General features: G+C 54.5%; 1 protein-coding gene across 2 annotated transcripts in view; it reads left to right on the top strand.

Moving 5' to 3' along the window:
- The first annotated feature begins 386 nt into the window (after positions 1–386).
- TMPRSS13 (transmembrane serine protease 13) overlaps positions 387–16,599 on the top strand; it is a 28,283-nt gene continuing 12,070 nt past the window's right edge. Inside the window, exons 1-6 of one of the 2 annotated variants that reach the window (XM_046637678.1) lie at positions 387–556; positions 11,217–11,466; positions 12,496–12,600; positions 15,138–15,176; positions 15,270–15,392; positions 16,349–16,478. In XM_046637678.1, coding sequence (XP_046493634.1) covers positions 536–556; positions 11,217–11,466; positions 12,496–12,600; positions 15,138–15,176; positions 15,270–15,392; positions 16,349–16,478 — 668 coding nt within the window. In that variant the 5' untranslated portion in view covers positions 387–535. The remainder of the gene's footprint in view (positions 557–11,216; positions 11,467–12,495; positions 12,601–15,137; positions 15,177–15,269; positions 15,393–16,348; positions 16,479–16,599) is intronic. The other variant, XM_046637679.1, reaches the window with a different exon arrangement.

The following is a 16,599-nucleotide window of genomic DNA, read 5'->3' as shown; positions in this document are numbered from 1 at the left end:
TGAGAGTTAGACACGTGGTCCTCGGAGAGGAAGGGTCACACTGTCCTGCCCTGGGTGGGCTCTGGCCCCCAGCCTTGATGGCCCCCATGGGGACAGAGCCATACCTCAGGGGGCTCAGGAGGACCTCTTTTACTGGTGCAGGTTGGCAGGGCTAAGACTGTCCTCATGGGCCCTGGGCCGTTTCTCTCAGAGTTCCCCTCTGAAATGGGGAGTCTGGAATTCCTGTACCCCCACAGCTGCCTCTGTCGGGGCAGTTTCAGGAGCACAGGTAGCTTTACACTCGCGGTATCTGGTATTCGCTGAGTAACTGGGGTGGCCTCGAAGGAGGAGCGAGAGACAGGTCTGGCTAGTTCTGCCGTGTTGTTTGTGCTTCCAATGACCTCACACATCCCAACCGGCTTCCCCGCCCCAACTGGTGGGAGCTGGCAGTCAGCCCTCCAGCCCCCTTTTCTCTACACGTCCCGGAAGACAGGGGCCAACATGGATCTTCCTGCCGACATCAGCTGAGCCTGGAAGCCTCACCCCTTGGGAGACCATGGAAAGGGACAGCCGGCAGGTGAGTGTCCACGGACCTTGGGCCGGTGCTGAGGAATCAGCGACAGGGCTGGGAAGATAGGTGGGGCCCCGGCACCTGTGCGCCTCAGGTTCTAGGGGAAATTGAATGTAACTTTTCTATTTTGAAGCTACTTGGGGTTCAGATTGCTTGTCCTCCTTTTATCACGGTTCCGAGGACCGGCCCCTGGAAGGAGAAGATGATGGGATTGGGGATCTGGTCAGGAAGCACCCCAGGGCTGTGTAGCTGAGTCCTGGGCTCCTGCTCTGAGCACCCCGGCCGGGACATGCAGGCTGTTAGGTCATCACCTTCGCTGGGTTGAGAAATGTGGAGACTTAGCGTTCTAACTGGGCTTCACAGGTGTCTCGGCTAAACTAACCCCTCACTAGACTCGTAAACCAGCCTAGGAAATGTGACTGTCCATGTGCGTTTAAGATCTTCAAGCGGAATTTTCAACCTCCCTTGGCCTCTTAACATCAGGCTTGAATAATCTTCATGCTTGGAAACTGATTCCTTATGTCTAACCACAATTCCTTGGTTCCTTTCCTCTTCTTCTGCTCTTGGTGGTGGTAGAGAGCAGCTAGAACGTTGTCTGTGAAAAAACCAATTATATATATGTCAAGGCTTCCAAAGATTTTGTTCAGCTGTGCCTCAGCTTTCTTTTCTTGAGGGACATTCCTCCTGTGCTCTAACTTCTCCTTAGGTCTGCTTTTCTGCTCCTCTCCACTCTCTTTTGTTCTTTACTGATATGGTAGAATCTGGGGCTTTGGGAAGGATGGGGCAGTGCTGGGTTTTGGAGGATCAGCTCAGCCTACGTTCTGGCTTATAGTTAGCTTGTGGTCCATTCTGAACCCCAGATATGTTTCTGCAAACTTTACCATCATCTCTCTCGTCATTCTTCTGGCCACCTCTTGACTTTTCTTTCCCATGCTTCCCCCTGCTCTCTGCTCATGTCTCCACTTCACTAAGGTCATTTGGCCCTAGGACTCTGGGCTCATTGGAGCCTCTGGTGAGCAGTAAGGGTGACGTATGGGGCAGAAGGGAGTTTTGGCCAGGGCATGGGGAAGGTGAACACACAGTCACAACGATGGGGCATGTTCCTCAGTAACTTGTTGAGCCTAAACTTGATGGTCCCTAAACACAAAGGGTGAAAAGGGTTGAGTTATCCGAAGGCTGGTAGGGCCAGTCCCTGGGGCAGAGAGACATAAGTGATGTCTGCCCAGGTAGCTCATCTCTCAGAGTCAGGGACCAACATGGGAGGTCACCGGAGGAGGGCGCACAGGGTGAGAGCAGGCTTTTCATTATTGATGGAAAAAGTGGCAGACAGTGTGGTAGTTGCCATGCTCAGCCTGGGAGACTCTCCTAACTTCTCTTGGAATAAAAGAATTGAACCATTACTTCTTTATTTAAGATTCTTAAATTTGTTTAAGGTAGAACCTTCTGACCATGAGCCCAGGGTGGGCAAGGAGAGCTGCCCGGGGCTCTTCATCTTAATCTGTAGCCGATTTCTTAAGATTGATGAAATCGAATAGGAGCCCACTGCGAAAAACCGGTCCCCTATGGCGTGCCTTCTCCCTGAGGGCTTCCTACAGAGAGATGCACTGCGGTTTTTGTCCTTCAGCTCCGCACAGTAGTGAAGAAAAGGGAGGCCAATGGGCTTCAGCCTGAGGAAGCTCTTGTGTGACTGGTTGGGTCTTCAGGCAGATCTTGGAAAGGGGGTGGGGAAAGCTCTCAGCTGCTCTGTGTTCAGAAGAGAAGCTGCATTATATGGTGGACAGGACATTAACCAAGTTCCAGGTCAGCTGTGACTCTGGGCAAATCACTTAACCTTTTTGTGCCTTAGTTTCTTTATTTGTAAAATGGAATAAAAATAGTATCTACTTAAAGGAGTGTTAGAATAGTATCTCTCACATAGTAAGGCTCTTTTGGAATAACATCTGGCACGGATAGGTAGATATAGATATAGAGGTAGAGATAAATTCATAGAGTGTTAAGATTTATGGTCAGCATCATCATCATCATCATCATCATCTATGGTCTAGTTCTGGCTCCTCTAAAGATTTGGACAAATACCTTCTGCTCTCTGTGTCTCAGTTTCCCCACCTACAGGAGAAGAGGGTTGGATGAATTGCCCCCTAAGGCCCCTTTCCGGTTCTATGACAGTCTCTGGAATTATATAGACTAGGATTATAGGTGCGTCACACTGGACACACGCATTCGTTCTTGAAAAATAGTGCGTATTTTGTGTTTTTCCAAAAGGTATTACATTCTTAATGCTTAAACAAGTGCAGCATATATTAAAGCAAGTCTGAAGTAAACCCACTGATAAAGCAACAATCCTTTATAGAGTGAAATTTCTTATACCGGGTCTCCTTAGAGTGGAGCAGGTTCTCAATCAGCCCGAGATCACAGATGCTGCGGACTTGAGTAAGGCTAGAGGTCCCAGGGCTGGTTAGGATGAGCACCCTCCCCAGAGAGGGCTGGGCAGGTTCCCAAGACGGCAGACCAGTAGGCTCAGGTCATTCTGCTATCCCCTAGACCCCAAAGTGCAGGTACCCCCAGGACCCCTGGCACCTGCCCTGTGCCCCTGCAGGCATACAGCCCTCACCTGAGAACTCTGTGTTTCATGTTGTCATTGGTGCTGAGCAGCCTTCCACCTGGCCCTTCCCGCTCTGCCTCCCCCGGCATTGGCCTGTGACTTGGCAAACATGAGCATGAATGTGTGGGAGTGAGTGTACGGGGCTCAAGGCCGGGGTGCTGGGTGGCAAGGCCCATTGATGTGACAATAGCCACTTAGCTTAAGTGTCTTGTCTGGGCAAAACAGCTTCCTCTCGGTACAGCAACAACAGGGGTGGACTGTGCCCAGCCAGGCAGGCAGTGCTGGGTGGGGGGCACGAGGGAAGCCCGCACAGAGAGCCCAGGGCTTTGTCAGCCAAGCGCAGGCCTTAGCAGCACCAGGTGGAGTCTGGCTGCTCTGATGGGGAAGCAATACCCAGACGTGTCCAGGGAGCCCTCACTATGTACCAGTCCTGAGCTGTGTCACATTCCAGTATTGGCAGGGGCAGGACATAGGGAGAAACTGAGGCAGAAAGTTCCTGGACAATCAAATGTTATTTGCTTGGCAATAGCAGGCACTCAGTGTTCTTTGAACTATTTGATGAATGAATAAACAAATGAATGAATGAATGAATGAAGCAGGGGGTGTTTTGACCGTGGTCTAACGGGATGCCTGAGGCTTTTTCATGAGTATAGGAGGCATCGTAAACTAGAAGGAACTTTAGAGCTCACCCAGGCCAGCAATTGTCAAGTTCTTCGCAGCAGCAGCCTCTTTTGTTCAAATGAAATCTTATGTGGAGCCCACTGTATGCAACCAAAAAGTGAAATCTTCTCTGTATGGAGTGGGATAAAGGACTCAGAGCCTTTACCTACTGAACTGGTCCCCAGGGCGTCTCCATGGAAACTCCAAGGCTCTGTGGAACTCTCTTTGGAAACAGCTGATTGTCCAACCCTTTCATTTTATAGATTAAGGAGCTGAGGGCCAGAGAAGGATGCGACTATCCCTAAGGTCTCACAACTGGCTGGGAGGAGAAGCCAGACTCCCTCGTGCCTCCCATGCCCAGGGCAAGGGAGGCCTCCCGGCTCTGGCTTCTTATTCTGGAGCGCAGTCTGATTCTGGGCTGATGGGGCCCCTGAGGTTAACACTGCATGCTGCTGTGGATCTGCCTATGTTCTGAGGGGAGCCTGTATTTGTGGGGTTTCTCTGGGTTCAGGGAGGAGAGGTGGGAGGGACCCCCGCGTACCTGGAGGTACAATGATGCCTGGGCTGAGCAGTGAGGATGGGAAAGAAGCCATGATCCACTCCAACCCAGTCCAGACAAGTTCCACGGAGGCCAGTTCAGTCCAGTCCAGTCCAATCCACACTGGAAGGGGTTCAGGCCTCCCCTGCCATGGCCCAGGGGCACCCCAGGCTCCCCACAGGGATGGGGGCTTTTTAGGTCCTGTTAAAGGGAGCTCCTGATCTCTCTTGGTACCCCCCAGTGCTTCCAGTGGGCTTGGGGGTCCCCTCTTCCTACCTAACCCAGAGTGCTGGAGTGCTGGCCTGGGGACCTGCCTGCGCCCACCCTTTGAACATCCTCAATACTCAGGGTCACTGGGAGAGAGAAGCTGCCCCAGGGGCCTAAATCTGGTGAGGGTCCTTTCTCATTGAAGCTTGGCAAGGGGCAGGCAGTGGAAGAGCACAGTGATGGGCAGCAGCCCAAGGACAGGAGCCAGAAGGTCAGGGTGCCCAGGTGGCTGTGTGATCTTAGACAAGTCATATTGCCTTTCTGGGCCTTAATAACCTCCTCAGGAGGATAAGGTTTAGACTAGAGGGTTTTCAAGATCCTTCTGGCTCTGGCAGCCTGTGATATGCCCAGCCTGCCCTGGCCTAGGGGCGTTATGAAGGGCCAGCCCATGGCTGGGGAGGGAGGCCCAGTCAGCTAGGGCTGGACTTGAAGGGGCCTTGATGGACCTGCCTTTGGGCCATGAAGATGTGTTGAAGTCGCTGCTGCTGCAAGTGGACATCCTTTAGGTCTAGCACGAGACCTTTTTTAGGGTACTTCTCTCTGCCTGCTGGGGACTCTGAGCAACCCACAGTGCATCTGGCCCAGAGCTCAGGCTGCCACCTGTGGTTGGAGAATAGTCTTTCTGCAAAGCCCGGGGCTCAATCCCATGGCAGCAGCCACATAACCATCGCTGTAAAGCAATCCATGAGGAGGCTGTGACATCTCTCAGCACAGCAGTGGCTCCCTCTCTTCCCTGACATCACTGGCTGGGCCTGCAGGACACCCAGAAAGGCCAAGGACAGGACACCCTTGGGGGCTTATTAACTTACTCCCAACCCCCACCAGGTAAGGGCTCACGGGGCAGAGTCTGCCGCAGGAAACCATAAAAATGTCCCATTCACCCTGGGATGGGGACTCTACCCCTGGAAGCTACGTATAGAGATCAGCAGACTAGGTGCACGGGGCCTTGGGTTTTCATCCCTATTCTGCTATAAGACATACCTGAGCAACTTTGGGCAAAGTGCACATGTGTTTTGGGCCTCTACTTCCTTGTCTGTCAAGGGAGAATAATAATCCTTGTCGACTCCTGTCCAGGAAAGTGCTTGGAAAAAGCCACAGAGCCAGGGACTGCTCTTTTCCGCCTGCTCCCGGGCCCCTCCCTCGCTGCCTTCCTGGGGACCCCGGCCCCACCTGCCCGCCAGTCATGCTGCCTCCTGCCCCCAGACATCTTGAGGAGGCTGGATAAGTTTGAGTAGGGACCCCTGGGAGCTGCAGAGGCACAGGCAAGTGGCAGTAGCAACAGCTTGGGGTCTATGCCTGGTCCCTGACACAGTGAGGGCTCACCACTGCACTATCCCGGGGAAAACCCCAGAGACCACCCAGGGTCGGGAGAAGGAGAGGCAGGTCCGGGAAACAATGACTGGCAACACTAGGCCAGGGAAATGGCCCCAAATCACCCATACTCTGGCTCTGCCCTGTCCGCCTGCCTGGGGAAGGCTGGGACCTCTGTCTGCAGGCAGGCTATGGGGAGCCTGGGGCCCTGGCCCACGAGTGGATCATCTGAGTTCCATTCCTGGGTCTTCTGCTCACTGGCGAAGGCTAGGAGCTGGGCTGGTTCTGGTCTGGGCTCTACCCCTTGTATCTGGGCACCTTGGGAACGAAGTCTTCTCCCCTCGCTCTTCCTCACCTGCTCAAGGCATCTGCTCTGAGGGTCAGGTCGGCCCTCTGGGAGGGAGGCTATAATCTCAGCAGCTGCTCTCCAAGAATTGAGGAAAGGAAATGAGTTCCTACTGTAGTAGGTTAGACATCAGGAAGAACTTCCAGCAGGCTAGGGTGGCAGGCAGTGAAATGGCAAAGGAGGTACACGAAGATAGTGTGAAATCTCCTATTCCATGGTCCCTGAAAGTGAGAACTCTCCCTAGCACCCGGTGGCCTTGGTTTCAGTTGAGGTTCAGAGTCAGGGGGATGGAGCAGGTGGGCTCACTCTGCAGGCTGCTTTCCTCTGGTCTTGGGGCTACCCTTCCATCCTGTTGTCCCTGCTGGGGTTGGCAGTTCCCCACACGGGCAGTTCTCATTCAGGACTGGGGTCCCAGGACTCTCCTCTTGCTGTAGTCTGCAGAACCAGAAACTCTCCATCTGCCTCCCACCAGCTCTGACGCCAAAGTGCTTGTTCTGCTGAAGCCAGGGCCCCCAGGGCCTCTGGCTCTTTCTTGGATATTGCCCTTTCTACCCCGACTCCCAGCTTCTCCTTCATCTCCACACCCCACAGATCCCAACCCCAGAAGACTTTATATGGGTTACTGAGGCTCGGAGTCAACAGTTCTAAAGAGTCTGGCTGGCAACTACTCATCCCTCCTTCCGGCTCCTTGGGTACTGAGCCCGAGATCAATCCCATTTTACACGTCCTACCTCCCTCCAGACTCAAAGAAGAGGGACCCAGGTGGGTGTCCTGCCTGGACCCCAGGGCTCACCTCCCCAGGGCCTAGACCTCCCTGCTTCCTGTGGGCCAAGGCCATAGTGGGCATTTGGGACCCACCTGTGGATGGAGTAAGCAGCAGGGAAAAGGATGAGCAAGACTCAGGAGGCCTCCTCTCTACCTTTCTCACTGTCCCTGGCTTCCCACTGTGCCTGCCCACCACCAGTTCCCTCTCTGGTCTAACTCCCTCCTGCTGCTCCAGCCTTGCCCTTGTCTTCCCACCCATCTTCCTCTGGGCCTCTGCCTGGTGTGGGCCTCTCAGCCCTCTGTCCTTCAGCCCCAGCCCCTTTGTTCCTGCCTATCATGACGGGGTAGCAGGACCAGGGTCACGGGGTCCCGCTCAGGTGGAGACAGCCTGAGCTCTTGGCCGGGAATCAGAAGATTGTGACAAAGTCCCTACAAGACCAACAATTAGTTTAGGGGCTTCGGGCATGCTCTTTAGTGCCTGTGAACCCCGGTTTCCTCGTGTGTAAACTGAGGATCATAATTCCTGTCCAGCTTGCTAACTAGCAGCCTTGTGAGAATCAAATGAAATAATGGGTGTGAAAGCTCTGCAAATCGTAAGCCCCAAAGAAATGCAGGAAGTGACAGTGGGCATTCAGATACTGCAGTCAAGACTCGACCTCTTAGGAGACCTGGTTAGGGTCCAAGCCCTGTCCCTCACCTTAGATGCGAATCTGGGCAGGTTCTTAACCACCCTGGCCCTCAGTTTCAAAATCTATAAAATGGGGCTAACAACACCAACCGCAAAGAGCAATTATGAGATTGAAATGGGATCAGTAAAATGCCTAGCGGACTGTTATCTCTATTCTTGTGACGCACATTTATAGACCAGGCTCTTCCATATTTATTCCAGGTTTGTCTGGGGAAGGAGGCAAGATTAGTCTCATTTTACACGTGTGGAGACGCACTTGCCCAAGGTAACCCAGTTAGGAACGGATGCAGTCATACTGGAACATGGAGTTTTCTATTTCAAGCTCAGCGTCTGTAACAAACAAATAAACAAACACCCACCATCACAGCCAAGGTCACCGAGTCCTTGCCTTACCTATGTCATCTGTCACTACATTGCTATGAACCAGGGGGGTGGACTCACCTTACAGATAAGGAAGCTGAGGTGTGGAGAGTTTGAGTCACCGGCCCAGTCACCAGCTGGCTTAGAGAGTACTGGATGACTGTGACAGGGCTGCTCCCATCCACCAGGCTCCACCTGGTCCTGGCAGGCCACAGGCCCGACCGTGGTTCCCACTAGAAAGTTCCATAAGACTGAGATCCCTGCGGGAACCCCCACCCCCACCCCCGCACTCCCCCTGGAGCTCCCAGCCCTGCAAGGCCCCAGGGCCCAGTTCTCAGGCCCTGTCACAACTGCCCGATGAGCGCCATGTGCAAGCTTCCAGGGAGAGGACCGCGCCGGGACGTTCTTGCTGCTGCCGCCAGAAGGCAGGGGACTCGGCCGCACGCAGACTCGGGGTGGAATCCTGACTATGTGATTCTGGGCAGTCTGAGCTCTGAGCCCGAACCGCCTCACCTGTAAAGTGGGCTTCCAAAAATGCCAACCTCTCAGGGATGGAGGAGGACCTCGTGAGGCCATAGACGTGGATGTTTATTAGAAACTCTAAAGTACCATACATTGTGTGTTAGTATCATTTCATTGTATTGAGTTATGGGAATTCCCCCCGAGGCTGGGGACGACTTAGCTGTGAGCATAAGAGAGGGAGGCCTGACACGCCAGTGGAGGTGCCACATGCCAGGGTCCCCAGCAGGTGCCAGGCTGGAGCCACCACTGGTGGGAAGCACAGGGCCCTACAACGGCCAGGACTCGCCCCTCTCACTGAAGGACCTCAGTCTGGCCTTTGTCCAGCACCTTCTTTTCTCCCTAAGATGAGCTTGCACCGCCTTTCAGCCCTTTGGTCATGCCCCCAGCTGTTAAATCTCAGTATGTTGGCGCTGTGTGCGCCAATGCCAAGGGGACATGAATGACCATTTCCTGCAGCTGCTGTGTGCCAGGCATGGGCCAGAGCTTTCCTATTATATCTCACTGACTCCTCAGGATTATTGGTCCTACACTACAGATTAAGAGAAAGGCAAGTTAAGCGGCTTGCCTAAGGCCCCACTGCGAGACCTAGGATTGGAACCCATGTCTGCCTGAGTCCAAAGCCAGCGAGGCCAATTGATGCATTCTATATTTCAATGTGTCCTCTCCACCTCTCCTTGCACCATCCTCGGTCCTGGTCCCCTTGAAGCTTCTAGGGGCTAGCCTGTCTTCATTTTCTGGAAATCTAGTCTCTAGACAATGGGAGTGAGAAGGAAATCTGAGCTCTGGTCGAGCTGGGTCAGTGGCAGTAGCTGCCCTTCAGGTCCCCAAACACACACAAGTGTGTCCCTGCTCAGCTGGCTGGGGCGTTGGGACTTGTGTGTGTTTATCCACATCCACCAACCCAGTGCGTTCAGGGACTCGAGATTCCTCCTGGAATTCATCCCACAGCCCCCAGAAGAACGAGGAGGGGACCAAATCAATTACCTCTGACTCTTAGAAGAAGGAGTTAAAAAATAAATAAAAACAGAACAAAACCCAAAAAGCCCTGCCTGGTAGGGATGATGGTGCTGGCTTGGACCGGCTGTTCTAATGAGGAGGACTTTTATTGACTCGTCTGCTTAGTGATAATGTCAAACCCTTTTAAGCCCAGTGGAAGGTGAGAGATGGCAACAGAGGCGCCAGTGGTCTAGAGCCTGTCGCCTCCTGGAGCACAGGCCTGCTTCCCCCTCCATTCCTGCTGCCTCCCAGGAGACCCACCTCCCGAGCAGCCAGTCAGTGCTCAGCAGAGGTTGTAATGAGGGTCGGTCAATGTGGCCCCTGGGCCAGGTCAGTTCCCAGCTCCCCTGCTGCGCTGGAACTTCAAGAGGGGGCTTGAGAGGCAGAGATGATATGAGGGCGGTCAGGGAGTCCTCTGCAAGAGGCCAGAGGGAGGTGAAAGGGTGCCTAATCTGGTGACAGGGACTGGGGTCCTGCAGACCAGGGCCTGGCAGCCAGCAGAGGCTGCTCAAGGCTCCCTCTCCCCGATTTAGAGTCCCCAAAGGCTGGGGCTCCTCAGGAAGCAGTGGCACTGGCACTCGTTGATCGCCTGCTATGGCCGGCTGCTGCACCATGTTACCCATCGCCCCTGAGACGGGGCAAAGCATGGGGGTTGAGCGCGGCCTCCGGAGCCCGACTTTCTGGCACACACCCTGGCTCTCTACTGTCTAGCTATGAGAGCTTGAGCAAGTGACTTAATCTTTCTGCCTCTGTTTCCCCCTGTGCAAAATGGGGACAATAAGAGCTCCTACCTCACAGGCTTGTTCTGAGGGTTGAGTAAACATATATAAAGCACTTAAAGCACAGGAAGTCCTCTGTGACTCCACCTTAAACTACCAAATCTGGATTAATAAACCGCTCCACCTGCAGCTGAGCGGGGTTAATGTCCCAGAGTGGACTCATACCCCAGCCCACACCTTCTCCTCCTCCTGCATCTTGCATCTCCAGTTTCCTTGACGTGCTGGTGCGTGTGCATGTGTGTGTTCGTGCGTGTGTGTGTGTGTGAGAATTCTGGCGTTACTGAGAATGTTGGGGAACAAGGCAGGTCAGGGCTTTTCTTAAGCAGTGCTTTTCACACTTCTGATGACAGCTCATCATAGGACCGATGTTTCACAATCTAACACACACACACACACACACACGAAAGAAAAGGGCGGGATATAGAAGGAGTGGGAGTGAAGAGGGCAGAAAGGGTGGTCACCTCCCCCACAGGGGACCACATCTCCTTGAGTGACCCTCAGAGGAAGGGTCCAGTCCAGCAGCCTCTTCTTTGAGGGGCCCTAGACACATGTAGCTGAAGCTGGTACCCCCTAGCCCCGGGCAGATGGCCCACTGGCCTCTACCTACCTCTGTAGGTCCCTGTGATGGGGACAGACTGTAAGGAGCTGGGAACAGCAGGCTGTCTGAATTTCATTCCATCCTTGAACTCTCTTCTCAGATGCTCCCTTGTCTGGGGCTCTGCTAACGCCTAGCCACTTGCCCTAGAGAGTTCACCTCCTAGCCCAGCAGGCCTGACAGCTGGGTGGGCCGGCAGGGGAGCAGCCTGAGGGACACCCTTTACTTTGCTTTCAGAATGCTTCCCCGGCAAGGACGTCTCCAGCCCAGGCGTCTCCAGCCTGGGGGTCCCCAGCCCATGCGTCCCCGGCCCGGGCATCACCTTCCAGGTCATCATCTGGCAGGTCATCATCTGCCGGGTCGCCCTCCACAACATCCTCTCCGACAAGAGCATGCCTTTTTAAAGCAACACCAGTGGGGGCTGTACCTGTCCGGGCATCTCCTGCCAGGTCAGCACCCGCCGCCAGGGCCACTGGGGAGAACCCAGGTAAGAGGGATGCTGCTGGGAAGGCAAGAGGAGCAGGGGAGCAGTTCCTGGTGGGGAGGAAATCTCAGAGTTGGGACTCTCTGCTCCTCCTCTACCCCTTGGATAATGATGTGTGCGAAGGAGGTGGAATGGTCAGGGGTAGGCAGTGGGGGACCCGGGAGGTGGGAGCAGAGAGGAACTATTACATGCAAACCGAAGACAGTGGAAAATTGGGGCAAATGGGGTAGGAGATAAGAAACTGGACCACCAGGGCAGGTGTGACTTTGGAAGCTGCGCAGTCTGGGTCAGCGTGCAGATGTTGAGAACAAGGGCTCCCAGTTAGAGACCGGGGTCTTTGCCTTGGGCTGCCCTGCGGGTCTACCGGGGAAGCTGGCGGGTGGAGGAGGAAAGGAAGAGATTCTGACCAGGCAGGCGCTCCCCACCCCCAGCTTTCCCAACTGGCTTCTATGATTCAGCTACTAGGAAGTCAGAGATGCCAAATGGGCCTCGGGGACTGGCTCTGCCCTTAAGGAAAGAGGATTTTGACCCATCCCAACTCTGCCCTCCTTCTGTCCCAGAGTTCAGACTATCCCCACCACCATAATACAAACAGGCCCGGAGGTGCATCCCAGATTTGGGGCCCATTCCACCTTGCCCTCTCAAGAGTTGGTGAGGCACTTGGATGGGGCGGCCTTCGAAAGCAGACACACTTGTTTTGAATCCCTGCTCTCCCACTCACTGGCCAAGTAACCTTGAGCAAGTTACTTAACTTCCACAAACCTCAGTTTCCTCATCTATAAGATGGGTGTAATAATACCCAGCTCACATGGTTACTGGGAGAATGGAATAACATGCAGGTGCCTGGCTGGCCCATGGTAGATGCCCCACAAAAGGGAGCTGTTGGCATCAGGCGGGGGGTGGGGTGCCATCGTCTGGGGTAGAGGGGTTTGAATAAGCCCTCACAGGCCAGCCTTGCTTCCTTGTCCCTCCTCCACAGTGTGGACTCCTCTCCAACAGCCTGACCCTCCCCTGCTGCTGTCCCGCTTCTAGGTATCAGCTTTCACAAGTTCACCTGGCAGGAGGGCCAGAAACGGCTGCCGCTCATCGGATGTATCCTCCTCCTCATTGTCCTCGTGGCGTCGCTCATCCTTCTATGTGAGTTTATGGGAAGGCTCTGGTCACGGCTGGGTGGCACGGGGTCTGGGGTTGCTGGCATGTGGCATGCAGCAGAGAGATGGGAGCGGGGAACATACATTCCCCCGGCTACCACGTCCACAGAGGGACACTCCTGCAAGTGGCCTTGGACCGTGGCGCCCCAGGCCCTTTGAGGTAGCTGGGTTACAAATGTAGGAAGTCAAAGGAACCTGGCCTTGAGTCCAGTCTGTGCTACTTACTGTGCAAATCCCTCAGGCAAGTTAGCTAACCACTCTGAGCTCAGTTTCTGCACCTCCAATGGGATTAAATTCATATACTCATTCAACTTACTGTGTGCCCAGTAAAATCTCATAAAGACGTCACTGGGTTATGAGGCATAATGAGATAAAGGCACAATGCCTGGCACAAAATCCCACTCTAACAATGCTGGTTACTAAAAAAAAAAAAGCGAAACATAAAAACGCTGATTACGGCAAGTCCCTCAGGCATTTTTAGTCAATGGGAGAGTGTTCAGGGGTTCAGGTCCCCTCATATTCCTCCCCCTCTTTGCAAAGGATTCTCAGGACATGTCCCAGGGCTCTCTGCCCAGGAGTCCACTATGAGCCCACACAGTGGGAGACCTGAGCGGGGAGCAAAAGGGGAACACATCTCACGCCACCCCATCCTCTGGGAGGGTACAGCCTCCTGGGGCACACAGCTGGAAATGATTAAGGCCAAATGCATTTGAGTGTGACTATCAGGAAAAGGTGACAGCTGTGTGGGCCAGGAGGCAGGGAACAGCTCATGAAGGCCGTGGGGCCAGATGAGGACCTGGAAGATGGGAGAGCAGCTGCGGGAAATGATGGGGCAGACGGGCAAGGTCAGCATGGGGAGAGGGAAGCGACCACCTAACCAGAGAGGAGAATATACATATGGGGACCTGGGGCCGTCTGTTTGGTTGAGTACAGCCAGGCCACAGTGTAGAGAGCTTTGAATGCCAGGCTGAGGGCTAAGGATTCTGTTAAAGAGGCAGCATGGTGTGGTGAGGAGCGAGGTGAAAACACCCGGCTGGCGGGGCTGTTTGAGGAAGAGGATTGGGCGGAAGGAGGGAGTGCGCTGGTTGAGTATGGCTTGAGCACCAGACACAGATCTGCCGGAGCACCCCGCTCTGCCTCTGACCAGTTGTGCGACCACAGCAAGTTAATTAACTTCCCGAGCCTCAGTTTCCCCACCTGCCTGACAAGGTGGTGGCATCACTGTCATGATGCATGTAAAGACCTCACTACCGTACCTGCCACCTGGCATCCGTGTGACCCTCCTGCAGGGACTCACTGCCCTGCTCTCCCTCCCTTCCCCAGACAGGGCACTGATCCAGGGGAGCCCCCCGGTAGTGCACTGACAGCAGTAGGAAATAACCCGTGGAGGGCGAGATGGCACCCGAGGGTGGCTCCCTAAGTAGAGTGCTAGCTCTCAGCATGGTTTCACAGCATTTGCAGAAGTCCCTTGACCTCTAGACCTCCCAGGGCCAGGGAGGGGCTTTGACTTGTGCATTCACTGAGCAGCTACGTGGTGGGGCCAGGCCTAGAGCCGCAGCCTCCAGACTCCCCGTCCAGAGCTCTCTCCACTGCATGTCAGGGCCACGCCTCGACACGCGGCTTCCTGAGCATTCCGAGCAGGACCGCAGAGGGTTCCGGGAGTTCAGTGCCCAGGGCGTGGGAGGGGGGAGACCAGGGCACGGAGAGGAGGGGCCACCCCAAGAGATTAGGAGGGGTTGGTGTCTGGGCTTGTAAAGAGCAGTCACACAAGGGTGACCTTCACCTTGAGTGACCGAGAGCACGGTGGGGCCAGTGGGAGAAGTGGGGGCTGGGGCTGAGTCGTTGGTTGCAGACAAGAGGCGGTGAGGAGTTAGAACTCGGGTTTCTTAGGCATCCATGGGGAGGTGTCTCCAGGCAGGAAGGACAGCAGTTCCTAGTCTGGAAAGAGACAGATGTGAGAAGAGGTCATGAAGCTGACTTTCACTTGTGGTTTGTAAAACTGTAGTCTCTTCAGCCCAACTTGTGCATTTGGGAGTCAGCCACCTAGAGTTGCTCTTTGAATAGGAAGACATTTAAAGGCATAAAGACAAGTAATGGAGCCAGAACTGAGCATAGGGGACATCCCTTGTTTAGGGGAGAGGGAGGAGAAAGAAAATCCTTCTGAGGATGGCAGCACAGCCTTTGAGAAGACAGGACAGGTAACAGTTGCATGTGTGTGACTATGATGATAGAAATTTCTCTGCTGTGACCTGCAGGGCACAGAGATGAAGGGATGCCAGAGGGGCTCTGAGAAGGGGCCTCTGGGATACTGGAGGAGGTGGTTTCTCTGGCCACCACTCTGGCCAGCATGTAGGGCAGGGGAGCTCCCAAAGCAGTAGCCACCTTCACAGCCTCCCCTGCTCCCTCTCTCTCTCTTTCTCTCTCGCTGGGTGGCTGCTTGAGTCTGCCTGGTGCTGCCCTGCTTGAAGGAGAGCTTTCTGGAGCATTCTGGAACATTCCTGAGCAGCTTCTCTCTCCATACAGATGGGGGACGAGAGCCCCAGAGTCCAAGAGGGATTGCAGGTCGGTGTCTCAGAACTCCCAGGGCCTCGGGCTGCTTCGTGTCTTGTCTCTCCGGAGCTGGCAGTGACCCAGCTGTCTGCTTCATTTTTGCAGTCTACTTCTGGCGGGGCCACACAGGGATCAAGTACAAGGAGCCAGAAGAGAGCTGCCCCAAGCACTCGGTGCGCTGTGATGGGGTGGTGGACTGCAAGCTGAAGAGCGACGAGCTGGGCTGTGGTAAGGAGGCTGGGCATGGGTATGCATGTGCATGTGTGCCTGTGTGCGCTCTGGTGACTGCAAACTGCGTATCAGCTCAAACGGGAGGCAATGGACAGAGAATCAGAGGATCTGGGTTCTAGTCTCAGTAGACTTGGGTTTGAAACCTGGCTTTGAGTGCTGTGTGACTTGGGGAAATCACTGTGTTCTCTGGGCTTTAGTTCTCTAGTTTGTAAAAAGAGTGGATCAGATAGATTAGCAGTTCTCAAATAAAATCTGACAACTCCCAAATATAAGACTGAGCAAAGCAGAGCTGCTCTGGCTGGAGGGAGATGCGGGATCTGGAACTCCATCCACATGCCCCTCCTCTTTGCCTAGCAGGTGACCTCTGATTTGCCACCCTTACAGTTTTGTGAAGGTCAGTTTGTAAACAGCTGGCCTAGATGAGCACAAAGATCTCCTTGAGCTCTGGTCTTCAGTGGATTCTATGCATGTGGCCCATGCATAGTCCTGATGTGGGTGTCTGTGGGTCCAAATCCCATCCATTCCACCTGTGCGTTTACATGTGTCCTTGCCCGTGACCACATCCATCTGTGACTGAGTCAGTGCAGTGAACACTTAGTCAGAACTTATTACCCTTGTCACTCTCTTTTTTGGGCATGTCACTGCCCTCTCAGGGTGACAGCTCCTGGCAGGGCTCGCTCCTTCTCCCGGCAATGGTCCCCTGGGTCCTGTTGCACGGGGAGCTCTCCGCCCTGCCCCAGCCCTTGGCCTTAGCTCTGCCCTTACTGAGTGTCTTGGGCTTCTGTGCACCGGCTGATGATCGTCACCTCCCGGGCCAAGCTCCCAGATGTTCCCCAGGCCTCAGCGAGGAGCCCCAGGACAGGAGTGTTCGGGAGCCTTTCTCAGTTCATCCTCTGAGAACTTGGAGCTCCTTGGGTGCTGAGGGCCCATGCTGCCCTTTTCTCGCCCTGCAGTGAGGTTCGACTGGGACAAGTCTCTGCTGAAAGTCTACTCTGGGTCCTCCCATCGGTGGCTTCCCGTCTGCAGCGATAGCTGGAATGACTCCTACTCGACGAAGACCTGCCGGCAGCTGGGTTTCGAGAGGTGAATCGCCCCCTGGGGTCCCCGCTTCAGAGATGTCTCAGGCTCTTTGCTAGGACATCTCAGGCTCATCTCGGAACCTCATATTAAAAAGACCCTTGGGGACCAGGGCTGAGGTCACTAG

The sequence above is a fragment of the Equus quagga genome, chromosome 14 (assembly GCF_021613505.1).
Source record: "Equus quagga isolate Etosha38 chromosome 14, UCLA_HA_Equagga_1.0, whole genome shotgun sequence".
NCBI lineage: Eukaryota > Metazoa > Chordata > Mammalia > Perissodactyla > Equidae > Equus > Equus quagga.
The sequence above is the reverse complement of the archived record's forward strand: the minus strand, read 5'-3'. Positions and strand labels throughout refer to the sequence as shown.